General features: G+C 48.1%; 1 protein-coding gene across 2 annotated transcripts; it reads left to right on the top strand.

The window, feature by feature from the left end:
- Nucleotides 1-149: 149 nt before the first annotated feature.
- Nucleotides 150-26554, top strand: LOC117051629 (myelin-associated glycoprotein-like). 2 transcript variants are annotated; one of them, XM_033158195.1, is made up of 9 exons: nucleotides 150-168; nucleotides 18562-18723; nucleotides 18900-19280; nucleotides 20182-20475; nucleotides 21087-21359; nucleotides 22101-22391; nucleotides 24091-24190; nucleotides 24458-24644; nucleotides 25780-26554. In XM_033158195.1, the coding sequence occupies exons 2-9, from the start codon at nucleotides 18681-18683 to the stop codon at nucleotides 25921-25923; spliced, it is 1713 nt and encodes a 570-aa protein (XP_033014086.1). In that variant the 5' UTR covers nucleotides 150-168; nucleotides 18562-18680; the 3' UTR covers nucleotides 25924-26554. The 2 variants fall into 2 exon arrangements, with proteins under 2 accessions (XP_033014086.1, XP_033014085.1); XM_033158194.1 differs by lacking the exon at nucleotides 150-168 and adding an exon at nucleotides 7606-7708.
- The last annotated feature ends 244 nt before the right edge of the window (nucleotides 26555-26798 follow it).

Below are 26798 nucleotides of genomic sequence, written 5' to 3'. Positions count from 1 at the left end.
AAGACACTCAAGGAGGATGTGAAGCGCAGCTGGTGAGGGAGGGGTGTGGCTTGTGAAAGGGGTGTGGCCCAAGGGCCAGATAAAGACATGCGAGCCTGAAGTTCCCCACCACCATGCTCTGCTCCGTCAGAATCAATCCCCATTCAACTCAATGGGGCATCTTGCGAGGTAAGTAAAGATGCTGTCCTGAACTTGTTGGATGCAGAGGGACAGTGGGAGGGAACAACGGAGGAACCCCGCCTCCCAAGGGAAGAAGGCTCAGAGCCCAGGGAGTGGTGGAGGAATGACGATGACTGTAGGCAGAAGACTGGGAAGAGGAGGTGTCAGAAGCTGAAGAGGTAACAGGGCTTAGTGAGCTGGGAGAGTCTGGAAGAGGGAAGTTCAGAATCAGAGGCAGAAGCTGATACAGGAGAGGAGGGAAACCAAGAGGCAGGGAGATCTGGCTGGTGAAGAGTCACGGGTGTCTCCCCCTCCTGCTGCAACAAGCTCCCCTCCCTCCTGGTCTAGAACTGGAAGAGGTACGAAGAGGGCGGTGGAGAGACGGGCAATGTGCAGGCACAGTCTCTGACTGCTTGGGGAAATCCCTGGTGAGGAGGGATTTCAGTCTCAGCAACTGATTTTCATGGAGGAAGACCACTGGGAATGAATGAGCTGCTCTGCTCGTTAAGCCTGACACTCGCAGCCAAGCCTGTGGAGGTTGTCTTTGTGCTAATGAAGAGTTAACTCCATCTTTGATCTGTGTGATTACTGACCGACAGTGACTGGTGTTCTTGGGCTGGTAGGCTCGCAACATCTGGAGGGGAAAGGGAACGTAACTTCCCACCTCTGTGCTCCATAGGAAAGGGTTTTGAGAAAGAGAGAGAGAAATGAAGCAAGGGAATCACTCCCACCCCAGTAGCTGCCTTTGCTACAGCAGAAGTGCATGTGATCAGGTGCAAAAAAATAAAAAATATCAGAGGCTGGTGCAAGGCCTTGAAGTTGCGTGTCTGCAGTGCACAAAATCACTTCATTAGCAATGGCGACTAATTCTACTGTTTGCATTCTGCCTCTGCTGTCAAACACTTTATGCTTCTGAATGGCCACTCACTGGAAGCCACAACATGAAAGAGTTGCTTTTGTGCTCAGGTCCTGCTCGCAGGCTTCCCAGAGGCTTCTAGTAGGCTACTGTGAGAATAGGATGCTGGATTTAACGAACCAGCTGCGCTGAAAGCATTTCAATTGCTGCGGGGGCAGCTGGGCAAGTGCGATTTTGAAATGTGCTTTCTATTTTTATTCCGGTGGTCTGTGGCGAATTTGCTTCCTGTGCTGTGACTTTTTAACTGCTGCTGGTTTTTCACACTGAAATAGTATATTGGAAACTCATTGCAGTGTTTCGATATTTTGCATGGTTTAAAATAAAAATAACAATCCTGTAAGCCACCTTGTCAGAGTAATGTGTCCTGAAAGATGTGGCAAAGGTGCATTAAATAATTTTTTTAAAGTACTTGGAATCCTTCCTCTTGACCAGAACCAGAACCACAGTCAGAAATAGTGTGATATTCTTAAAGATGAAGTGGCTTTTTAAAAATAAATAAACTGAACATTCACAGAAGAGTTTACTGCAGGCATGTCCAAAGTGTTTTGGGGGGCTAATCCAGCCCATCAGACAGTTTAATCCGGCCCCTGTGGCAGTTTATCCCCTGAGGTAAAATCCTAAAAAAAAACCTGCACAATTTCAATCCTAAAAAAAAGCTCAACAACAACTTTGGTTGGCCCTTTGGCCAGCCCTCACGGCCCTTCACTTCATCAAATCTGGCCCTCTTTGAAAATAGTTTGGACACCACTGGTTTACTGGAACGTCCTTAAGGGCTCCCAGCTTTTCTTGTGTCTTCCTCCCCCTCCACACACCCCACCACTCCTTAGGCTACAACGCACTGGCCAGTTCAGGTGGGGTGGGGTCAGCCAGACATGAGCGCTTCTCTCCTTACCTCCTAGTACCACATCCCTTCACTTCATAGGCTAGGGTAGTTGTGCCTGGAGGAGAGGGGGGAATAGTTCTCTTTCTTCCATGGGGCTGGGGCTGCTACTGAGTTAACAACCTCAGCTGCAGCCGCCACTCCTCCCTCTTCCGCCAGTGTGGAATAGTAAAAAGCTAGAAGCTTTGGTTTGTGCAGCAGCCAATGCAGCAGAGGAGAATGTCCCCTGGGGGCGTTGGTCAGCTTCTGGAGAAATAAAAGAGGAGGAGGAGGAGGAGGAGGAGGAGAGCCATCTACCTCTCCCTTTTCTCCTTCCTCCCCTTTCTCTCTCTTTCTCCCATGTTTCGTGTTGCTAGGCACCCATGTCTTGCAGAATGGTCAAGATCAAAATGGGGACACTTGTATTCTTGCAGTTGAAGAAGAGAGAGTTGTGTCCATCTCTGGGCGCTTCCAGGTCATTCATTCTGATTTGGTGGAGGGGAGACCAGACTTCATGGCATCAAAGCCACTGTTACTCCCACATTTCCTTATTGCAGAAAGTCCAAACTTTTGGAGGAGCTGCTTGTTGTGCGAACAAGGCCTCCCGACCAGCTCTAATAGCATGACCTGACCAGCACAGCATTCATCACGATCGGTTTGCACAAAGTTCTGGGTGCCACCATAAAGATATTGATAAGTTGGGATGTGTGCAAAGGGGGGCAACCTAGATGATCAAGGGTCTGGAAGCCAAGTCTTATGAGGAATGGTTGAGGGAACTGGGCATGCTTAGCCTGGAAAAGAGGAGACTGAGAGGAGATGTGATAGCCATCTTCAAATATCTATTGGGCTGTCACATGAAAGACGGAGCAAGCTTGTTTTCTCCTGCTCTAGAAGCCAGGACCCAAACCAATGGCTTCAAGTTACAAGAAAGGAGATACCAACTAAACACCAGGAAGAACTTTCTGACCGTTAGAATTGTTTGACAGTGGAGGTTTTTTAAGCAGAGCTTGGATGGCCATCTGTCATGGATGCTTTAATTGAGATGTCTTCATTGCCGTGTGCTGAATTAGATGACCCTCGAAATCCCTTCTACAATTCTGTGATTCTGTAAAAGTTTGCAGGGTGTGTTAGATGACATCAGTGATTCAGTGTTTCGTTCTTGGTTTGTTTGCAGGGATGTTAGAAGATATTCCATCAAGCAATTGTCATTCCACACTTTCCAGTGCAGTTCTCCGTCATTTTTTGGGGATGTGGAGGGACACTGGGATTTCTGGCATAAGAGCACCAAATCAACCTGAGTTTGCTGATTGAGTCCCACCCAGTCTGGAAGTGCCTGCAGTTTTGTTTTGTCTTTCCACATCAAAATCCATTTGTGGTGTCCTCCCCCAGCCTTTTTTTTTGTTGTTGTTCATTTTGGCGGCCTCATTTTCGGTGGTGTGTATGTGTGTGTTTACTATTGTTAAAGAAGCTTCTGTGACCTTCAAATCACTCAGAGGGCAGAAGTCCCATGTTGGGCATAAGCAGCCAGTGCGACAGCAGCCAGATGCTGTGGACTTCAGCTCCCATCATACCTGACCTAGGGAATGGGGAAGGAATTCAGACTGGTTTGCATTTAAAGGCAAATCTACCCATTTCACACTTTCTGAAGCAATATGTGAACTCTTCGTGGGGATGAAAATGTCCCCGTTTTAATTGCCACCAGAGATTTATCAAGCCGTTTGTGGATTTCCAAATACTGCACAGCATTTCTCCGAATGTTGCAATGCAGCCCTCCAGCCCAGTGCATATTCTGGGGCAAAGTGTCCATAAAAATGGATATATATGGTTGAGAGGGACATTAAAAATGCATTATATTGGAGGAAAGCACATTGCAAAAGTGTGTATATCATGCATTATTATTATTATTATTATTATTATTATTATTATTATTATATTGTATGCAGGGTGTGTGTGTTTGTTTGCCTTTGCCTGATTCTAGTGCAGACATAGGCACAGTATATTATTCCCCCAAAGGCATCTCTAACCTCAACCCCAAAAGCAGCAGTGAGAGGATGTTTTTTCTCAGATCAGGAAATTGGGTCTTGCCCTAGAAAATAGTGACATTGGGAAGTTTCAGTATGGAGAAGTGAGAGTGAGCGTTTGGCGGTGAGAGAGAGACCGAGAGAGATCAATGCCCACAGTGTTTTTGTTTCGTGTGTTTTTTTAAACCACTAGAGGGAGTCCCACACGACTCTGATTCTGTAAACAAGTGAATAGGGATGTCCACTGTATTTTACAAATCGCTTGCATTTCTCTTGCACCTGTGTTCAGCGGGAACAAGCCAGCCAAAGTGAAGCACACTAAAATGCCATGGGCATTGAAAGGCTGCCATCCCAGACTCTTCAAGTGTCCTTGTTTTCCAGGAACAGTCCTTGATTTACAGAAGCCGTCCCGGATTCTGATTTGATCCCAGAATGTCACGCTTTTTCTTAAAAAGGTAAAGGTAAAGGGACCCCTGACCATTAAGTCCAGTCGTGTCTGACTCTGGGGTTGCGGCGCTCATCTCGCGTTAGTGGCTGAGGGAGTCGACGTACAGCTTCCAGGTCATGTGTTCAGCATGACAAAGCCGCTTCTGGTGAACCAGAGCAGCGCACGAAAACGCCGTTTACCTTCCCGCCAGAGCAGTACCTATTTATCTACTTGCACTTTGACGTGCTTTCGAACTACTAGGTTGGCAGGAGCAGGGACCAAGCAACGGGAGCTCACCCTGTCGCGGGGATTCGAACCGCCGACCTTCTGATCAGCAAGCCCTAGGCTCTGTTGTTTAACCCACAGCGCCAGCCGCTTTTCCTTAGGATGTCCCTATTTTCATCAGAGAAATGTGGGCGGGTATGGAGCTTTGCGACCCTCCAAGCCAAGTAGATAAGTAGCTAGACAACCTTTAGAAGACATCTGAAGGCTGCCCTGTGTAGGGAAGTTTTAAAATATTTTATTATGCTCATCCAGATGAGCAGAGTATTATTATTACAGTACTATTTATTGTTGAATAGGACATCCCCATTTCCATCAGAGAAATGTTGGAGGGTATGCCATCCTAGGCACACTTAGAGTAAGCCTCACTGAATGTACAGGAGGGTTGCTTCCACATAAACATCGCACTGAAATTCCCTGTTAAATTCCTGGCTCTTGGCTTGGCTTTGCACATTGAGTCAAAACTTAGACCTAGTGGACCTGCCGTCAAGCAGAACTCACATTTGCCAGCAACGCCATCCTGCACTGGTCCTTGTTGCCAGGGGCTGGTTCCTGCATCAGTCTTCAATGCCAGGGGTCAGGCTAGCAACACGGGGAATAAGAATACACAACAGCACCTCTGCGCAGGTGCAGAGTGTGTCTCCCTTACCGTGGGGATAATTATGGATAATTTTCACATTGTGGATTAGGGAGAAAAGTATCCATCAAACATCACGCTCTTGAGCACTGTCGCCTCTTTTCCTAGATGTGAAGCATATGCTCTCTTCCCTACTCAAACCCAGGCGCAGCTGGCTTTGCCTAGCCATGCCACAATATGCTCGTGAACAGATGGGTGTTGACCACTTGATGATTTGTCTCTGAGGTCTGGTCAGAGGAGGAAATGTGGGGAGGGTGAAATGGACTGTACCACTTCAGACTGCAGGTGGGGGAAAACAAGTTTGGATGCTCCCCTGCCTTTAAAAACAAACCCACTCCCTGCAAGGAGAAAACTAGCAAATCTAGCTAGTTTTCTATCTGGAGGGAGGTTAGGTTCTGTTTTTTGTTTTTTAAAGGGCTCAACTCTAACTTGAAATGGCACAGTCCATTTTTTAAGCACTTCTGCAGATGCTTGCCTTCCAAAGGCCGTGAATGAAATGATGTATCCAAGCGGTTACACTGAGGATGTGAGTGGCACCAAGATTTTGTTCCACAGGAAGTAGCAGCTGTGGTGAGTAAGAACTCACAGTCATAGGGGCAGAGCTGGCACTGCTTATGGGCACTGCGTGATCCTCGTTCCACATTTGTGAAAACAAAATCGAAAATTCTTTCTAGTAGCACCTTAGAGACCAACTGAGTTTGTTCCTGGTATGAGCTTTCGTGTGCATGCACACTTCTTCAGATAGGAAGAAGTGAGAAACCACATTTGTGAGAAACTGATGTGACAGCACTTATACTTTCGAACTCACTGCCAATTGATGCCAGGCAGGCACCTACAATGAGAGTTGCAGTCCAATGGCATTCAAAGGACCCACAGATTCCCCCGAATGAGTGGGTTGTGCCTATGACTGAGTTGCAGCCTGACCTGAGGTGGGCTGCAATAGCATCACTACCACCATAAGGAGCGATAAGAGACATTTAATATAAACACGGTTTTTACAAAATAAACAGACGGGGGTTCTGGCCAACTCAAATCGTGCTCAGAGTAGGCCAATTGAAACGAACGGGCCTACTTTAGCTGCACCCATCAATTTCAGTGGGTCTCCTCTGAACAGACTAACAGTGGATGCCAATCCGGATAAAAAAAATGCATGTTTTAAACTCCAGGCTTATCCCAGTTCTATTGGCGTTGGCCTTCAACAGAGGGTCCCTGATGTGCTGAAATAGCATCAGAAAATGATAATAGAGCGAAAGGGAAAGGAAGGAGATTGGAGAGGAGAAACAGAAGTGAAAGAAATAGCATTTCAGAGCTGGGAGGGGTCCCAGAAGGCCATGCAGGCTGACTCCTGGCTCAGTGCAGGGATCTTGCACCTACAACATTGTTGACAGATGGCCACACAGCCTCTGCTTAAACACCACCACTAAAGGAGAGACCACCCTCTTCCCAGGCAGGGTCTTATGCTTTAGACTCGTGTTGGATGCTAGATTCATAAAGGCTGGAAGCCACAGCCCCCAATCACATTTCAGAAATGCTGAGTGAATATTATTTGTTTACATTTATATCCCCACTTGTCCTTTAAGGAGCTCGAAGTGGCATACAAAGTACTCCCTCTCCCCCTTTTAGCCCCACAATAACAACCCTACCAGGTAGATTAAGCCAGGAGTGAGTGACTAGCCTGCAAGGATAGGGATCTGCGAATGTGTCAATTTCAGTTTCTCTCTGTTTTTAATTTTCCCAATCCTAAATTCAGATCTCTCTCTCTCTCTCTCTCTCTCTCTCTCTCTCTCTCTCTCTCTCTCTCTCTCTCTCTCTCATGAAACTTCATCAGCGTTTTAGCCCAAATCTCTCCTGATAAACACACCTTTCTATGCCATTTCTGCCTCGTATCTGGTTGCAAGAAACATCCCCTCGTATAATGCACCTTTGCACGCCGTTGTCACAACCATGCGTGCATTTTTACGCACGCTTTTACCCTGCTAGAGCATGCCTTTTTGTACACATTCCTTAACCGGGAAAGTGCAAGGTTCGGGGACGTGTTTCGTTCAAAAGGACAGCGGCTCTGGGAGCACATAGCCAAACATTCCTCTTTGCCGGTAAAACCAGCAGGTAGTGAGGCAGGTTGGCGACTGAAGGCCAATTGGTGCTGAAGGCTGGAAGCAGCGGAGCGCAGAAACTTTGCGGCGCCCTGGGCCAGAGAGAGAGAGAGAATGAGAGAGAGAGGGAGAGAGAGAGAAGTGATTATTTATAGTTGGCAGGAGCGGGGAGAGGACACGAGAGGGAGGGAGGGAGGGATGAAATGATAAAGAGAATGACACACAGAGAGGAAGAAATAGAGCGTGAGGAGGAAGCTGTCCCGCTTGCAGGTGCTGGGGGGCAGCAGCTGGAGACCCCCCCTGGTCTGTGATAGGTGAGTCCCTTGGAGGGATGTGTGTTGGGGTGGGTGGGGAAGGGGCATTCTTTTCTCGGTTGGGGGTCGCTTGGGAGCAAAGCTTGTGAGAGGGAGAAGTGTTTACTAGTTGTTTACACAACCAGTCAGAGGAAAGAACCCAGGAATCCAGGGTGGGGACCATGCCAGGCTAGCCCTTCTTCTTCTTCTTCTTCTTCTTCTTCTTCTTCTTCTTCTTCTTCTTCTTCTTCTTCTTCTTCTTCTTCTTCTTCTTCTTCTTCTTCTTCTTCTCGTACCCCCTACCCACACCGCTGCCCCCCCCTGTAGCTGAAGGAAGAACCCAAGAAGCTTCCCCTCTCCCGCAAATCTGCGGAGATTTTGACAGCTAGGGGAAGTAGATTCTCTCAAACCTGCAAAGAATCATCTCCTGTCCCGAGAAGGGAGACTTGACCCTCTAGGACCCCGTTTCGAGAATCCTGGGCTGAATTACCTCCTCCACCGCCTTCAAAGGAAAACCAGCATAGACCCCACAGATAAGGACAACAACTCGAGAGAAGCTGCTAAGACTCTGCTGCCCTCTCAGGCGGAGGGATAAAAGGCCCCAGAAGAACTCTGCCTTTTGCTCTAAGCCTCTAGCCACTAGCCATTACTTCCCTCCGATGCCTGTGACATTTGGAGAAAGTCATGCTTAAAACGAAAACAGGGAGTTTTCCAGGGCTGCAATACTGTGCTGGTCAACCGGTTGGATGGATTGATGAGAAATGTTGTGGGTGGCTGAAAGTATTTTAAAATGAAATGGTGATTTCAGGCGGCAAGTAGCATTTTTTGAACAGGCATCCCTTCCTCCTGTGTAAGAGAATTAAAGTGGGGTCTTTGCCTCTTCCTAAGAGGGTGCCTGCTGCATTTGACCCATGAACAAGAAAGTAGGGGGTGGGGGCCGTTGTTCTTGTTATTTACTGTTTGTTTTATTTATATCCCACCCTTTTCTCCAAGGAGCTGAAGGTGGTTCTTCCCCATCTCATTTAATCCTCTCAACAACGCTGTGAGGTAGGCAGGGCTGACAGGTAGTGACTAGCTCACGGTCTCCCAGTTAGGTTCACAGCTAAGTGGGGATTTGAACCCTGGTCTCGCATTATGCTCCATTTCTTTAGAATGATTCCCCTCCCCTCAAGTCTGTAAAGGAATGCGGGTTTCATCGATTAATCCAGGGATGGGGAGCCACAGGTCTAAGGAGAGCAGATGTGGCCCTCAAGGTCTCTCTATATGGCCCTTGGAGTTCTTCCCAGGCCACACCCTTTTCCTGGCCCCGTTCTGCACCCCTCCTGAGTGCTTTTGGCTGACTAGCATGTAGTCTTGGACTGTGACAATGCCGCACCTTCCAAGATACGGAAAGTACCTGGGGGGGGGGATTGTGAGTGTCTGGGCCCCTGGGGGGCCCTGGACTTGATGCCAGTGATGGGGCACGCTCTCAGATAAAGTATTTGTAGGATTTTGGCCTCAACTGAATGACCACCTTAGAGAAGCCCATGGTCATGTTTGCTTGCCCCAAATCTGGAAGTTTACTTTTGCTGGGGAAGCTGCTTTGGAAAAATGTGTTACGTTAGGCAAAAATTGCATATGTGCATGCGTATGTTAGGAGCAACTAAAATGCTGAGCAACTTCCATGAGGACTTCTTTACAACAACAAAAAATAATAAAATAAAGACATTGCAAACTGATGTGGGAATGTGGATGTTTGGAAAAATGAGAAACTGAAGTGGACCTGTTTGCCCAATCCTGGTCAGGTTGTGTTATGTATTTATTGCTTTCACATCCCATATTTTTTCTCTAAGGAGGTCAAGGTGGCAAAACGTGGTTCTCCCCCTCCTCATCTAATCCCCACAACAACCCTGTGAGGAAGGTTAGGCTGAGAGGCCATGATTGGCCCAAGGCAGGCTTCCACAACCCCGGCCCTCTAGTTGTTTTGAGACTACAGTTCCCATCATCCATGACCACTGGTCCTGCTAGCTAGGGATCATGGGAGTTGTAGGCCAAAAACACCTGGAGGGCCGAGGTTGAGGAAGCCTGGCCCAAGGTCATCCAGTGGGATTCCTGGTTGAGTGGGGATTTGAACTCTGGTCTCCCAGGTCCTAGTCCTGACACTCTAACCATTATGGAACATTGGCCCTTGGACTGTTATCCTCTTGGCCAGGGGTCAGCAAACTTTTTCAGCAGGGGGCTGGTCCACTGTCCCTCAGACCTTGTGGGGGGCCGGACTATATTTTTTTTTGGGGGGGGAACGAATTCCTATGCCCCACAAATAACCCAGAGATGCATTTTAAATAAAAGGACACATTCTACTCATGTAAAAACATGCTGATTGGGCCGGATTGGGCCCCTGGGCCTTAGTTTGCCTACCCATGTTCTTGGCCCAGCCTCTTGCCTGAGGTGGGAAGATGTTGGGGAGAGAAAAATATGCAGGGAGGTGGGGATTTGAGGCTTCATGATGCCGGCGTGCATGAATGTCCACAACAGGGAGACAGATTTTTTTTTAATGTCCAGGGAGCAATGTATGCCAGGAGCAGAGATGAACAGATAAAGTCAGGGTGGGTGGAAATAGGAATGGTTTGGGAGAGGGAGCCCATAGGGACAGAGAGAGCGAGTTTTGCAGAGAAAGAGAGGGGTGTGTCAGAACAGATCGAAGGGCTTGTAATTACAGCTGCACAGATAACTGTTTTGTTTTTTGAAAGTGTGTGCCTGTGTGTGGCCTTTTGCCTTTCAATCGTTTTTTTTTCTCCCAGTGCTAGTCTGTGAGCAATTTATATGGGTGACCATTAGTAGGTTTGTCAGCAATGGGATACTGAACCGAAAATTTAATGTGCATTTAAAAATGTCCAGGCAGATTTCCAAATCCATGTTCAACATTAGCAAATATGGGTTGCGGTTCCTGAAAGCCAGCAGCCCCAACCTACCCTTCTTCATCCAGAAAAGCCAGAAAAACAATTTTAACATTAATCAGAATACTAGGCAGGGCCTGTTCCAGGGAGTGGGGTTTTTTTGGGGGGGGGGGACTTGAGTGAAATGCCATCTGATGTCCCCACTCCTTGGTCAGTGGGCAGGTTTACCAGGCTATGGTAGCAGCTCTCTAAGCTGCAGAAGGAGGCAGGAAGTGGTCACCCATCTAATTTCCCACAATGCCCCAGAGTGGTGCTAGTTAGGGCATTGTGGGAAAATAAAAGGGTGGCTACATCCCGCCTCCTGGGGTTGATCAGAATGGCAGGCCGGAAGGCCATTTCAGCTGGGTGACTGACGTTTTACCGTAATTTCCTGCAACAAGGACAGCCCTGCTGAACCAAAGACGAAAAACACATCTAGGACTTGCGTTGCAAAAACAGAACAGTCTAAACAACAACACGCAACGCAATGGCTAATAATATACTAACTGAATCTTTATAACGTAATATTGTTTCAAAGTTCGTAAACAGAAGAACTAAATATATATAGGAAAACAAATAAACTGTTTCAAAGATGATTCTTCATCAGCAGCTTGCTACACTATTCAGTGATTGCTGATCCATGGCTATTTGTTGTACCTTTTAGGATGGTTGTTTGCCGATGAAGAATAATCTTTGAAACAGTTTATTATCTGGAAAAACTGTTCTGTTTGTTGCTGTGCTCACAGTACCCCATGCTACAACCAGAGAACCTACCATCACACAATTGTAGGACATTGACTTTGGAAAGGCTTTTTGCCTCCACCTTAGAGACTGACCGCACCGAACATTCATTTGAATCTCATTATTTGTGTTTTCCTTTATATATATAGTTCTTCTGTTTATGAACTTTGAAACAATATTATGTTACAAAGATTCATTTAGCATATTATCAGCCATTGTGTTGCGTGTTGTTGTTTACACAAGCAGGACTTGAGCAGGACCAGGGAAGAGGAACCTGCGGCCTTCCAGATGTTGTTGGTGTATAACCCCCAAGGATCCAAACAGAAAGGAGAACAGCCTGCGAAATGTTTGCAAGTTCTTTAAATTCAAAAGCATTTGCCCCGCGAATCTGAACTGAAGAACCAAACATGAAGTTGCAAGGCAAAATGTCTCTTGCTGGACTCCAACTCCCATCCTTCCTGAGCATTACCCATGCTAGCTGCGGCTGATGGGAATGTCTTAGAAGGCCACAGGTTGCCTTCCCTGCTCTACATGCTGAGCAGGTGCATAACAACACCAACAACCGACTTCCACCAAGAGGGCTGGTGGCAGAGAGACAGATCACCACACACCCTGTTCAAGGTGTTACAAATAGTATATAAAGCCCTAAGCGCCTTGGGACCAGCTCACCTGCCCCCTCCCACTATGAGCCTGCTGTTATCATCACACCCTGCTCCTTCGCAGGCAGAAAACCAAAGCTAATGAGTGAGCAGGTAGGCAGAGGTATCTACTGAACCTTCTTGGTTTACTGATCCACCACTGACTGAGCCAGAACGAGGGATGGTGGACAAAGAGCTTGCAGTGGGGAAGAGAAAGAGCAGGTCAGTGAGCCCGCACCTGGGATGTGGCCTCCAAGCAGATGGCTAACTAGGTTGACCCTCAATGCCAGCTCTGGAGCAATCCGTCCCTCTTATGTTAGCCTGCTTACTCACCTGCATGGAATTCCTGGTCACCTGTGGTGACCAGGCAAGTAGTTAAATACAAAACTGGGTGCAGGCGCACACCCACCTATATTTCACTTTGTTTCTTTGAATTTGCTCATTGCTTGATGGTAGGAAGCCTGCCAAAACTTGTCAAGTCACAGGGGCTGGGTAGAGTGGGCAGCAGGGCTGAGGCGAAGCAAGGAGTTGCAGAGGAAACAGCAGCCCTGCTCTGGAGGCAGCTTGGTCCATCTCAGTATTTGACTAGCAGCAGCTCTCCAGGATCTCAGACAGGATCTCCCCCTCCCCCCAGCTCTACATGGAGATGCTGCCACCAAGCCGGCTGCTTAGATCCCGCGGGTGAAGCCTCTGCATGAGCCTCTTGTTCACACATCAAGGGGACAGGAGTAAGAAACAAGCAGACAGGAAGTGGGCAGAGATGCGTAAAGAAAGGAGCACACAGGACACTGCCTGCCCATTTGATACTCAACCAAGTTCAGGGTGTTACTCTTGGTATAACAACTTGGGACCAGGTTACTTGAGGGCTGCTTCAGTCTGTGGGACTGGTCCTCTAACAGGTGCCATGTTATATTTCCTCTGCATTTGCAAAAAAAAAATGACCTTGGGGGGTCATCTAACCTAACCCCGTGGAATCCAAGAATCCTGCCCACAGCCACCCCTGGGTGGGCTCAGATGACCAACCATCTGATTAATAGCCACACACAGTAGCCCACTGCACCACTAGCTGCCCTGGGTCAAAGGAGTTTGACTAATAATAATAATAATAATAATAATAATAATAATAATAATAATAATTTTATTACTTCTACCCAGCCCATCTGGCCGGGCTGCCCCAGCCACTCTGGGCAGCTCCCAACAGAATATTAAAAGCACAATAAAACATCAAATATTAAAAAACTTCCCTAAACAGGGCTGCCTTCAGATGTCTTCTAAAAGTAAGATACAGTAGTTGTTTATTTCTTTGACATCTGATAGGAGGGTGTTCCACAGGGTGGGTGCCACTAGTGAGAAGGCCCTCTGCCTGGTTCCCTGCAACCTCACTTCTCGCAGTGAGGGAACTGCCAGAAGGCCTTTGTGCTGGATCTCAATGTCTGGGCTGAACGATAGGGGTGGAGACGCTCCTTCAGGTATACTGGGCCGAGGCCGTTTAGGGCTTTAAAGGTCAGCACCAATACTTTGAATTGTGCTCAGAAATGTACTAGGAGCCAATGTAGGTCTTTCAGGACTGGAGTTATATGGTCTTGGCAGCCACTGCCAGTCACCAGTCTAGCTGCCGCATTCTGGATTACCGGTAGTTGCAGTTTCCAGGTCACCTTCAAAGGTAGCCCCACGTTGAGCACATTGCAGTAGTCCAAGCGGGAGATAACCAGAGCATGCACCACTCTGGAGAGACAGTCTGTGGGCCATCAAGTTGCCGTGAAAAGCACAGCAACAATAGGCCAGGCCGGTCAGTTGGCAACCTCGCCCCCACACAGCGCATGTGCTTTGGGAAGCCACAGCTAGCGACTCCCGGCCTGTATGTAGATGGGGTCAGAGAATGTGAGTGCCATAAGCGGCAGACTTCGTTTAGGAAGGGAGAGAACACACAACATGTGCAGCGCCCTTAATGAGTCATAGCCAGCCTCCACACATCAGGGCAGCCTTTTTTTCAGATGGGAAGGCGTAACATTGAAACTGCCTCTTCCCCACCCCCTCTTTTGCTTTAGAAATTAAGCACTATTTAGCCGGCGGGGTGCAAGCAAGGGAGGGGAGGGGGGTGAGAGGCAGCGGCTTCAAATCGGTGTGGACAGCAGCTAGATCGCCCCGAGGCCACCTCTCCGTGCATCGCTAGAACATTGTGCGCTCTTGGTGGTGATGCTGCCGATGACACAGAGCCCTGGCTCTGTGGTGGGCTGCAGGCCTGAGCGAGAGGAGGGTGCAAATGTCTGTCGCTTGGGAGCCAGGATGCAGGCAGAGAGGAGGGGGCAGCTGCTGGTTTTTGTTTTTGTTTTCTGTGGAGGGGAGTGGGCTATCTCAAATCCCAAAGGATTGGGGGGGGGGGCGCTCAGCTGCAGGCAACAATTAACTGAGCCATGCTAGAGGTGACTGCCCAGCATTTGAGGTTCTGGTGCTCGCCATAGAGGCTGGGAGCTGGGACTTGGCAGCCTGCCAGCACCTTCGGGGGCCAAGCGCTTGCTGGCTCACGCGCCTCTGTTTGTCTCTCTCTCTGTGTGTGCCTGCTGCATCCCAGCAAGCCTGTGGATGAACTCCAGAGCAAACCTGTTCTATCCAGAGGTGACTTGGGGTTTGAGGTGGCTCTCACTGCACCCAGTGTGCTCCCACCACTGGCTTAGGAAGTGGTGCGCGCACAGCCAGCATCTATGCTGTCCGAAATACTGCATTTCGATGCATTTCCCCTAAAGCCAGTTCTGATCCAAATTGATAAAAAGAATGTTTCCCCTCCCTATAGAACAAAATATTAGGCGGAAACATTGTGCCAAAGTTGATAAATGTGAGTCTGATTCACATCATACCTCTAAAGCAAGCATCCCCAACCTTTGACCCTCCAGATGTTTTGGACTACAGTTCCCATCATCCTTGAGCACTGGTCTTGTTAGCTAGGGATCATGGGAGTTGTAGGCCAAAATTCTGGAGGGCTGCAGGTTTGGGGTGCCTGCTCTAAAGCAGTGTTTTTCAACCACTGTTCCGCGGCACACTAGTGTGCCGCGAGATGTTGCCTGGTGTGCCGTGGGAAATTACTTTATATATAGTCAATATAGGCACAGAGTTAAATTTTTTAACATTTTCTAATGGTGGTGTGCCTCGTGATTTTTTTCATGAAACAAGTGTGCCTTTGCCCAAAAAAGGTTGAAAAACACTGCTCTAAAGCAATGTGAGACCACTTTGAACAGTCATGGCATTCCCCCAAAGAATTCTGGGTGCTGTAGTTTGTGAAAGGGGCTGAGAGTTGTTAACAAACGCACACATCCCATTCTTTTTTCAGATGTACAGTTTCCAGAGAAAGCTGATAAAAGAGGCATCGGTTGTTAAACTGCTCTGTGAATTGTAGCTCAGTGAGAGGAATGGGGGACTGGCAACAGCTCTCAGCACCCTTAACAAACTACAGGTCCCATAATTCTTTTTTTTGGGGGGGTGAGCCTTGACTATTTAAAGTGGTATCATTATGTCATGAATGTGCATACCCTCCAACATTTCTCTGATGAAAATAGGGATGTCCCATTCCATAATAATAATAATAATAATAGTACTATTTATACCCCACACATCTTACTGGGTTGCCCCAGCCACTCTGGGCAGCTTCCAACATATATAAAAAACATAACAAAACATTGAACGGTTTAAAAAAAAAAACTTTCCCAATACAGGATTGCTTTCAGACAACTCGGGGGTCAGATAACTCCATACCCTCCAATATTTCTCCAATGAAAATAGGGACATCCTAAGGAAAAGTGGGACATTCCAGGATCAAATCAGAAACTGGGACTGCTTCTCTAAATCAGGGACGTCCCTGGAAAATAGGGATACTTGGAGGGTCTGAATGTGGCGCTAACTGAATTTTAAGGTAGTAATGTGCCCAGAGCTCACATGTCTTGATGGCACCGGGGTGTAAAAGTCCTGCATCCAATACTGTTTGTGCCTGCAAAAGTTTTGTGGTCGGCATACTGCTTTGATTCCAATTCTCCATAACATCCTGCTGAAATACTGCAACTTTTTGCCCTACAAATATTCTGGTTTGTGTGTGCAGGGGGTGGGTGTTGTTCTGCTATAGTGAGTGCCGCTCTTTGTTGTTGTTGTTCAGTCGTTCAGTCGTGTCCGACTCTTCGTGACCCCATGGACCAGAGCACGCCAGGCACGCCTATCCTTCACTGCCTCCCGCAGTTTGGCCAAACTCATGCCAGGAGTGCCACTCTAGACAGCAGTAACATTGAGGAAGCACCGCAGAACAAACATTTCTATACTCACCCACCCAACGTGTGCTTACTTGGTATAAACTGTATCCCCCCCTGCTAAAATAAAAATAAAAGGTGTGTTTACTCTTAGAAATGTACAAATATTGGGAGTGGGGGACAGGGAAGCGAGGGCAAGAATACAAAGAAGGAGGGAAATGTGTAGAAAAGAAATGCCCATAAATACCTGTGATAAAGCAAAAAATACGGCTGGCTTTCCCAGTGCTTCCAATATTGGATGGCTTTAGCATATTCAGGATTCAAAAGTTTTGTATCTCCTTTGTAGGAAATGTATCCTTTTTTGTGTATTCCGCAATGATGGGAGTCAAAGTGCCCCATTGCACATCACATTTGCCATAGTCTGCTTTCGCTTTCCATCACTTTGCAATTCCTGGTGAGGGAGGGAGCCCAGCAGGGTGTGTTTTCTTTGCACTATTTCAGTCTCTTGCAAGGCCCTTTATCCCAGTTTCTCCAGGCCTTGGAGACTTTTGCCAGGAGCCTGGCGTTTCGACATCTTCACGTTGCAGCAAGAAAGTTAAAGGGGGCCCTTTAACTGGGGTTTTTGTTTTCGGATGGGCTTTCAACAGCCTTGAGATGGGCAGGAATCCAGCAACACGGAGCTTCACCCCTCATGGCTAGGGGCAGCCCAAAATGTTAGATGCTGTCCCACCTCACCAATCCACATACAAAAGTTGATTCAACTGGTGGTTAAATCTTACTTTGTGAGGGTCATAGGGCAGTGGGAGAGCTTCTGTTTTTGCATGAAAACAGTCAAAGCCCTTGCAAGAAGACAGAGATGCTCTGTTGCAGTTCTCTTGCCCTGAATCTCCTACCATTCTGCTTAATTGGATGCCAGCAGCTTCTAGCATTATGAGAGGGAGGGAGAAAATCTTCGTTCCGCCTGCTTTCTCTACATCAAACATAGTTTGATACACTTCTATCAAGCTCCCCCATTCCTCACTTTTTTCCTCTAAATTAAAAATTCCCAACAATTGTAATATTTCAATCATAGAAGAGCTGATCGTTTTGACTGCCCTTTTCTGCACCTTTTCCACCTCTGTCATATCCAGCTAAGGCTGGGAATAAGCCCCATTGAAGTTAATAGGACTTACTTATGAGTAGGGATGGGCAAGTCTGTCCATTTTGGTTTTTCACAGTTTCTAATTTGCCCACTTTTGAATACAGTTTGCTGCATTTCCCCATTAGTTGGGAAACTTCATTTTTAAACATCCTTGTGAGAATTTGCCCGCATCTTAGTGTGAATTTCTCCTAATATTAACCTTTTTCGTGCGCAATTTTCACCTATTATGCATATTTCTGCAAAGCAGTTTTCTGTAATTTTGTATGCTCTTTTTGCTAGTTTATATCTTTGTGCACCCTACTTTGATGGAGAACTGCATTGGAAAATTCAAAGGGCAGATTTCGAAGGATGACTGCTTCAGTTTGCATATTGTTTCGGGAACTGTGTAGGTTCCCCTGTGAAGGCAAACTGGGTTGAATTTCTCCTTCAGCCCTACTTCGGAGCAGACATGGTTTGGATTGCACTGTAAGACAGCTGAGATGTGTGTTCGGTGGGGGTGACACATCGTGCCAGGAGAAACAATGGGGAAAGGCCATGTAAATTTGGCCACAGAAAGAGGCCAAAGTATGAGTCCAAACTGTGTATTTCAAAGGTTTGTGAAATCCTGGACGTCCATTAAAGACAAGCTGCCTCTTTATGCTTCTTTACACACACAGCCCTCAGTCTGAACATCCTGGCAGCAATTCAAAAAATCCAGAACATTTAACAACTTTGTTCCTTGGTCATGCCTTGCAAATAAGCTCACTAAAGTTACTAGCCCGGGAAGAGGAAACAATGCTTACCAGCTAGCGGCAGACCAAAGAAGGACAGAGAGCTCTGAAGGGGCTTCCATCCCCTAGTCTCCCAGGTCCTAATTCAACACTAACCACTACACCAGGGGTCAGCAACCTTTTTCAGCAGGGGGCCGGTCCACTGTCCCTCAGACCATGTGGTGGGCCGGACTATATTTTTTTTGGGGGGGGGGATATGAACAAATTCCTATGCCCCACAAATAACCCAGAGATGCATTTTAAATAAAAGCACACATTCTACTCATGTAAAAACATACCGATTCCCAGACCGTCCGCGGGTCGGATTGAGAAGGTGATTGGGCCGCATCCAGCCCACAGGCCTTAGGTTGCCTACCCCTGCACTACACCATGCTGGCTCCCATGGAGAATCAAATTTGGCACACACCTGATTTTCTTGACTTCTGTTTAATTTCCTCCAGCTTTTCCTTCTTCCAACTCACCTATGGGCTTTGCTGTGCATGACGGAAAAGAGACGGATTTCCCATTCCCCCAGCCCTGAGCCTCTCTCAGGGCTGCGAACCCAGAGGTGCTTCACAACATGAGACTCTCCGGCAAAGGTCTCCCACTGGCATGTCTCCTAGGTAGGTTCCTTGTTGCTGGCAGGTCTTATCAGGAAGTCCATGTCGCACAATATAGAATTGGGTCTTTAGCAATGCTTTTCTTCTAAGAAAAGTGGTACTGGTAGTGTGTACTCTTGAGTATTCCACAACCACTTAAAGACCCGCTGAAAGACTCTCTCCCTGCACATTTTCTCCAGTTCTGTTTTACAGCCCTGTTTCTGATGCCTGGACGTCCATGCTGCCCAGCTCCATCCAAGCCCTGAAGGGCTCCTGCGTGGTCATTCCCTGCTCGTTCACCTTCCCGGGTTCCCGCGATTCCTGGGGCGGCAAGTTCAGTGTGGCTTGGTACCAGTACCGGTCAAGGGGGTACCCTGAAATCTACAACAGCAAAAGCCAGGGCAGCGTCCTGTCAGAGTACCAAGGGCGGACAGAGGTCCTGGGAGACCTAGAGATGGGCAACTGCACCCTTAGCATCAACCCCGTGCGCAGCGAGGATGCCATGAGCTACTATGTCTGGATCAACCCCGATTCGGTTAAACACCGCTTCTACGACGTCACAGTCCGGGTGGATGTAGCAGGTGAGGTGGACCCGTGCATCCAGGCCAGGGAGTATTGATGATGATTTGATGATGATGATGATTTAAACTTGCATACCGCCATATACCCGCAGGTCTCAGGAAGGTTCACAACATAAAAACACAAAATGCATAGTAAAAATGAAAACAAGAACCTCTCTCCTCCATCCTGAGCCTCTCCTCCCACCCTGCCCTCAGAACTTCCTTCCAAACTCAACCCCCCCCAAAGGCTCATGCCTCTCCGAATGTGGGCTCCCCCCAATGCCCCCACCACTTTGCTAAGAGGCAAGCTCCCCACTGGTCACCCTCACCCCAAAATAGGGGCCTCACCTTACAAGCTGCCCCATCTCAGGCCACCTGACCCAATCTCCACCCCCACTTGGCCGGGACCCCCCAACCTCCCCGTGCCCATGTCACATGACCCATGGGGCTCAACACCCCCTTTCTGTGGGTGGGGTTTTAGGTGGCAGCTCAGCCTTCCCCTTCCCTGCATCACGTGACTATTGCTCCTCCCAGGAGACTCCTATCCCATCGCACTGCCCGGCTTGGTCTTGGTCCACCTTCTCATTCCCACTGCATTCCAGTCTCTCACTCGCTCATGGAGGAATCTCATGGCCAGGGCCCAAATTTGGCCTTAATGGCATCTCTGTCTGGCCCTCAGGACTCTTCCCAGGGCACACCCCTTCCTCAGGCCACACCCCTCACTGCACCTCCTTGAGAGTTTTTGCCTGGCTAGAATACGTCCTTGAACTCTGATCATGCCTCTTGCATTCCTGGACAGAAGTTTGAGGGGTGTGTGGGAGAGGAGTGCTCTGGCCCTGTCCACCACTGGCATGTGGCCCCTGAAAGGTTCCCCACAATGGAATGTGGCCCTCGGGCTGATTTGTAGCCTTTTTGCTTGCAGACACTCCATCGCAACTGGAGATGAGTGACCCAGGCTTACTGACCGAAGGCGACCGCACCCTGATCGCTTGTTCAACCCTGCACACCTGCCCCTTGGCTCCACCTACTCTGACCTGGAACCTTGTGGGAGGCAAGGCTGCCACAGTCCAGGAACGTCTTGCTGGGGGTTCCTGGAGGACAGAATCGGGGCTCAGCTACACCCCTTCGCACAAGGATCATGGCAAATACCTACAGTGCACAGCCACCTTCCCAAACCAGCAACAGTCTCGCAATGGAATCTACCTGAACGTTAAATGTGAGTGTCTGGACACAGTATTGTGGATGGAGACTCGGTCGGAAGGCCCCCTTCACTTCAAAGCTATAGATGCTCTGCCCTTGAAATTCGGCTCTCATTTTAAATTCTTAAGACATTTTCTTCCAGCTACCATGAGGACTAGTTACTTGCTAGCTTTATAAATAAAAGTGGGCATGTTTTTTAATCTAAGGTGAAAAGATTCCTGCAGTTTAGGAAAGTCTGGGAAAGGGTGGAGGGGGTTTGAACAATCATTTTCTAAACCCACTTGAAGCATGGAAACAAGATGTTTATAGCCCATGGCTCCCCCCAAACAATCATGAGAACTATAGCATCACAGTGCTACAATTCCTAGCAGCCCATGATTCTTTGGGGAAAGCTGTGTGCTTTAAATACATGGTGTGGATGTGGGCCCCGTCACCCGTTGCAACCATATGGTGTTATCCCCCTTTTTGTGTGACCCTGCACCTTTAATTCCTAGAAAACAGGTAGAAATTCAGCAGGTGCAGATGGAGGAGTTGGGATCAATAGGTGAGGTGTAGGATGAAGTGTGCATCCTTAGCAGCAAAATGGGTTTCCATTGACTTCTGCCCTACTCTGATGGACTCTTCCAGATTCTCCCAAAAATGCTGTCGTCTCCGTAGTGGGGAATCCAAACCTGAAAGAAGGAGACAGCGTCACCCTCCGATGCAGCAGCCAGAGCAACCCCCCGGCTGTCAGTTACCGGTGGTTCTTCGGGCCTCGCAAAGCACCACTGCGGGCAGCAGGTGTTGGGGCAGAGGTGACCCTGGCAGATGTGCGGAGGGACTCGGGGCCATACCACTGTGTTGCAGAGAATGATGTCGGGATGGGGGAAGACTCGCCGCCCACCTACCTCAACGTGGAGTGTAAGGAGAGGCTTTGATTTCTTGTTTCACTATCACCATATTTATCTGTGGCCTAATCAGGGCTTAGTGGCAAAGTCACACCGTTAATGTTTACTATGTCAAGTTGCCACCTTTTTCTTCGCCTGGAGCTCCTATGCCTTTATAAAAATGCAATGGGTGATTTTTTTTTTTATTGCTGTTGTTGCTGTTGTGGCATCTCCATGCCTGGGAAAGCTTTGCCGGATGAATTTCTGCCTATCAGACACAGTCCAATAATGCATGTTAAGCAGAGACACCGAGATGCGCCCAACACTGGGGGGAGGGGCCTCCAGTTTAAAGCACATTACTTCCCCCAAGGATCCTGAGAACTATAGTTTACCCCTCACAGGGCTACAGTTACCAGCACCCCTAACTGCAGTTCCCAAGATTCTTTGGGGGAAAGTTGTGTGCTTTAAATGTGTGGTGTGTGGTATATTCAATCTCTGTCTAGAGATTTGAATGACAGGACAGAAGGAATGGGGGAAACTATTTCCCCACCCACTTTTTCAGCCCTTCACGTCTCTGTCTTCTTCCCTGTTCTACTAGCCTCCATAAACTGGTAAAAAAACCTCTTGCAGGCTAGTACTTATTTGCAAGGCTGCATTAAGTGCACATTTTAAAACCCTTTAAGCTTTTGAAAGTGTAGCAGCTTGGACCATGGGAACACACACTGTGACGTCTGGTTGTTCTAGTTTTTAAAATATCCCTCTGCCATCCTTGCAGATAAGCCAGTGATCCTGCCTCAAGGGAACTGCACCCGGTCACGGACTGGAGAGATAGTAACGTGTTACTGCATAGCCGAGGGAAACCCCTTACCTGAAATCGAGTGGCGTCTACCAAACCGTACCATTCCTGGGGAGTTCAACAGCTCTGAGCTGCAAGCAGCCTCAGTCTCCTGGGGACAGGCCATCATTGGGATATTGACAGGCCCCACCTCCAGCCTCACCAATGTGTCTTGTACAGCTACCAACCAACACGGGCCAAGCCAAATCACGCTGCCCACCATCCAAGCAGGTAAGGTCTAAGTGCTAATAAGAGGTATCTGGGAACATAGGAAGCTGCCTTAAACCAAGTGAGACCATTGGTCCATCTGGCTCAATATTGTCGGCTTTGACTGGCAGCAGCTCTCAGCACTATATGGAGATGCTGAGATCTTCTGCATGCAAAACAAATTATCTCCATGAGATATGGGGACAAATCTGTCACTTTTGGTTTCTCTCTGTTTCTTATTTTTCCAATATTCAGTTCTCCACATCAATTCACAATTATATTTAAAAAAGTTGGTATGAGGATACGTCAGTGTGAATTAGTATGAATCTCTCCCAATGTGCACATTTTTGAAAGCAAATTCCCCTCATATAATGCATTTCCCCCTCTTAACTAGTATATGCAGTTTTACTCACATTACTTGTTTGGAGTACAGTGGAACCTCAGGTTATGGCGGGATCCGTTGCAGAGGCCCCGGTGCAACCCGAAAATGATGCACATCGAAGCGCCGCATTTGCGCATGCATGGAGCGCGATTCAGCGCTTCTGCGCATGCGCGCGTGACGAACCTGGAAGTAACTTGTTCCAGTACTTCTGGGTTTGCTGCGGACGCTCGCTGAAGCAGACGCAAGCAGAGGTGGACGCAGAACGAGGTTTGACTGTACTACATTGCAAAAGTCAGAAGAGTGTGAATTTTGGAATGGTTACAGCACATGGTTTCAAGATGTGCAAATTAAGTAGATTCACTACATGAAAGGGCTGAACTACATGTGATGGGTTTGGGCCTTTGCTTCCTAGCTGTTTGATTTACTAAACAGGAGACACAGGAGCTGGGGGTGTGGGGAACAATCCATATCAGAGGAGGGTTATAAAAACCCTTTCCCCATGCCACGGTCGAGATCCAGACCTTTCCCCACCCTCACCCAACCCCTGCACTTCTGAAATGGCAGTGATCTGTGCTCTAGGTCTAGACCAGAGGTTGTCAACCTGGTCCCTACCACCCACTAGTGGGCGTTTCAGGATTCTAGGTGGGTGGTAGGGGGTTCTACGGCACAAGCTGAATCCTCCTTCCATCGAGCACTGGTGGGCGGTAAGGAAATTTTACCATCAAGGTCTGGGCAGGGGTATTTATAACATTTCAAACAAAGGATTTAAAATTAACCAATCATATTTCATTACATCATTTCAGTTTAGTACGCATGTACACTACCTAATCTAATACGCATGCGCAATAAGCATTTCTAACTGAACCTTGGTTCTCACCAATCTGTTACATCTTTAAATTTAAATGCTTAAATTACCATTAGTAAGTGGTAGGTATAAAAAGGTTGACTACCCCTGGTCTAGACACTCGTTTTATTCCCCACAATGCCTCAGAGTGGCAGTAAGCCAGATGAATTGTGGGAAATTAGAAGGATGGCTAAATCAAGCCATCGGACACATTTTGGAATTCTGGACCAAAAAGGGATGGAGGACCGAGGGCAGGCACCACCAGTGACCAGTGACTTGGGGGGCTTGGCCGATGGCCAAGAATACTAGGGGCTGATGCTGACCTTTCTGGCAGGCTTAGCATCCAACAGGTGAAGCATGGTGGTGCCGTCATGGAGAAGGTACCACCTGGATTTCTGCCAGTCAGCTGACTGCTAAAAGGGACCTTGCATCTCATCTGCATGCGGACAACCTCTTTGCAAAGGACAGCTGCCAGGTTTCACTGTCTCTTTTTGCAGGGGACACCACCCTCCTGCTCATGGCCTCTGGGGGTGCCGTTGGGGGCCTCCTCTTCTTCTCCCTGCTGGGAACGGTGATCTACAAGGTGACGAAGAGCAGGTGAGCAGCTGGGTGCAGGGGACACCACCCTCTCCCCTGTCTCCATTACTATGGAGGGTTGCCAACTTTTTTTGGGGGGGGGCTGACGCTCCTGTGCCTTTCAGAGAAGCCATGAGCAGTTGATCCCCATGGCTGGGGAAGCTTCACCTGCATCAATCTTCCATGAACGGTGCTAGATTCTCCCACTGCTATCAGTTGACAACCTTATCTCTACACCCCACTTATAACATCGCGGCTTTCTTTCCCCCCCTCCCTTTCTGCTGCTAGAAAAAAGGGGCAGAAGCAAGAGGAAGATGAGGAGCAGGAGGACCCTACGCTGTATGTCACGGATGAAAATGGAGAGCAGAAGACGTCGCTCAAAGTAGAGAAGCCGTCCAGGTCCAAGAAGAAAGAGGAGCAGTTCAACATGTACAGCAAGTCGAAGGGAGGAGGAGGGAGCCCAGCTGCTGACAATGTAGGGGAAGGCTCAGGGCAGTACAATGCTCAGGGGTGGATCTACTGTGAAACTAGCTCAGTCCTGATAGCTCAGTTGGTTAGAGCGTGGTGCTGATAATGCCAAGGTTGCCGGTTTGCTCCCTGTATGGGACAGCTGCATATTCCTTCATTGCAGGGCATTGGACAAAATGATCCTCAGGATCCCTTCCAATTCTATAATTCTACAAAATTCCAGAAGCTGCTTTCGTCCACATTGCTTAAAAACTATGAGACCCCATATGAGTTGCATGACTCAAATTGATTATTATTTTTTCATAGAATCATAGAACTGTAGAGTTAGGGATGCCGGTGGCGCTGTGGTCTAAACCACTGAGCCAATCGGAAGGTTGGCAGTTCGAGTCCCCAACACGGGGTGAGCTCCCATTGATCTGTCCCAGCTCCTGCCAACCTAGCAGTTTGAAAGCACGCCAGTGCAAGTAGATAAATAGGTACTGCTGCGGCAAGAAGGTAAACGGCATTTCCATGAGCTCTGGTTTCCATCACAGTGTTCTATTGTGCCAGAAGCTGTTTAGTCATGCTGGCCACATGACTCGGAAAGCTGTCTGTGGACAAACACCGGCTCCCTCAGCCTCAAAGTGAGATGAGTGCCACAACCCCATAGTCGCCTTTGACTGGACTTAATGGTCCAGGGGTCCTTTACCTTTACCTTACCTTTAGAGTTGGAAGGGGCCTAGTCTGACCCCTCTGCAGTGACTGATGTAGAGTTCAAACCCACAACCCTGAGATTAAGAGTCTCATGCGCTACCAACTGAGCTATCTTGTTAAAGGAGATGACTTGTTGTATATATTTCAACAATCCCGAAGTCTGAGAGTCAGTAGTGCAGATGCTGTAAAGGTGTGATGATCTGATGTGGAAAGCCCCCACTGATGATGATCTCCTTTAACAAGATAGCCTCCCTCAGACAGGGGGAACTGGAGAAGGGCCTCCAAAGGCGATCTAAGGGTCTGAGTTATTTTCATATCAGGTAGTTTGTTACGGGTGCTGGGAATTGTTAGCCCCGTGAGAAGGGTAAACCTCAGTTCCCAGGTTTCTTTAGGGGAAGCCATGTGCTTCAAATGAACCAAAACTCTTCTTTTCTCTTTTTCCTTTTTAGGATCTCAGCACCAAGGCCTACGAATCCATGGCGGTGGTTGAAGATTATGAAAATGTATCAGCCGGTGAGCTGACTGGACTTTACGGCAACCTGGGCAACTGGCAGCCCAACTCTGGAACCGACCAGATCTACTCCAATGTCTGACCTGAGGAAGGAGAGAACTTTTGTCCAAATGCTTTCCTTTTCCTTTTTTTCTATTTAACAAGTGCTTGTATAATAACTAGAAGTAATGCTAGCTAGACCAATGGGGGTGATGGGGTAGGAGAACTGTGGAGAGGGGCATGGTGTCAAATTCGTACGCCCAAATAAATCTTCTGGGGCTCCCTCCATGCAACGGTTACCTCCTACAATTCCCTGGGGGAGTATTGTTAGTATAAACCCTCGGGACTCCCTGCTGCAGGGAAAACAAAATACTAGTATTAACTCTCAGGACTTCCTGCTCTTTTTGTGTGTGTCCAGGGATATGTTCTTGGGTGTAGAACCCCAGTTCCCAGTACATGAGGGGAAATATTTATGACCTTACCCACCGAGGCTCCTTTCTGTGAGGAAGTATTATTGATCCTCACCCCCTGGGATTTCTTGCTGCGAGAGGGATAGCTATTGGCACTGTGCCCCTCCAAGACAGCTGGCTGAAGGGTGTTTGGAGGGCTGTGCTGTTCTAATCCCATCTCTTTTTTTCTATGGCTGAGGTCTTTCCTGCTGTGCTGAGCCCATTGTGTCAGTGGATTTTACTGTCAAGACTTTCAAAGTATATGTCTCTATTTTTGTACTTTCAGCATGAATCTGTGGCTTTTATTACTGTGATTAATTTGGGAATGGGGTGGCAGGGAGGGTGCCATGGAGATCTCTCAGCGGGGGGGGGGGGGAGGTTGGCGGTGGTGGGAGGCTGCCTTAAAAGGAAGACTTCTTTGAGCGCACAGAAGATTAGGGGTTGCCGTGTTCCCTTTCCCAACCAGGCTCCTGTCTGAACAGCTACATGGCAGTCATAAATAAAGCAGTTCCCCTTCTGCCACTGCATA

Source organism: Lacerta agilis, chromosome 8 (genome assembly GCF_009819535.1).
Source record: "Lacerta agilis isolate rLacAgi1 chromosome 8, rLacAgi1.pri, whole genome shotgun sequence".
In the NCBI taxonomy this organism is placed as follows: domain Eukaryota; kingdom Metazoa; phylum Chordata; class Lepidosauria; order Squamata; family Lacertidae; genus Lacerta; species Lacerta agilis.
The sequence above is the reverse complement of the archived record's forward strand: the minus strand, read 5'-3'. Positions and strand labels throughout refer to the sequence as shown.

Excerpts from the sequence above, each read along its gene's own strand:
- LOC117051629 (XM_033158195.1), top strand. The coding sequence starts at position 18,681 with ATGAGACTCTCCGGCAAAGGTCTCCCACTGGCATGTCTCCTAG. Across the intron at positions 19,281-20,181 it reads AGTCCGGGTGGATGTAGCAG|ACACTCCATCGCAACTGGAG; the intron begins GTGAGGTGGACC and ends TTTTGCTTGCAG. Across the intron at positions 21,360-22,100 it reads CACCTACCTCAACGTGGAGT|ATAAGCCAGTGATCCTGCCT; the intron begins GTAAGGAGAGGC and ends CCATCCTTGCAG.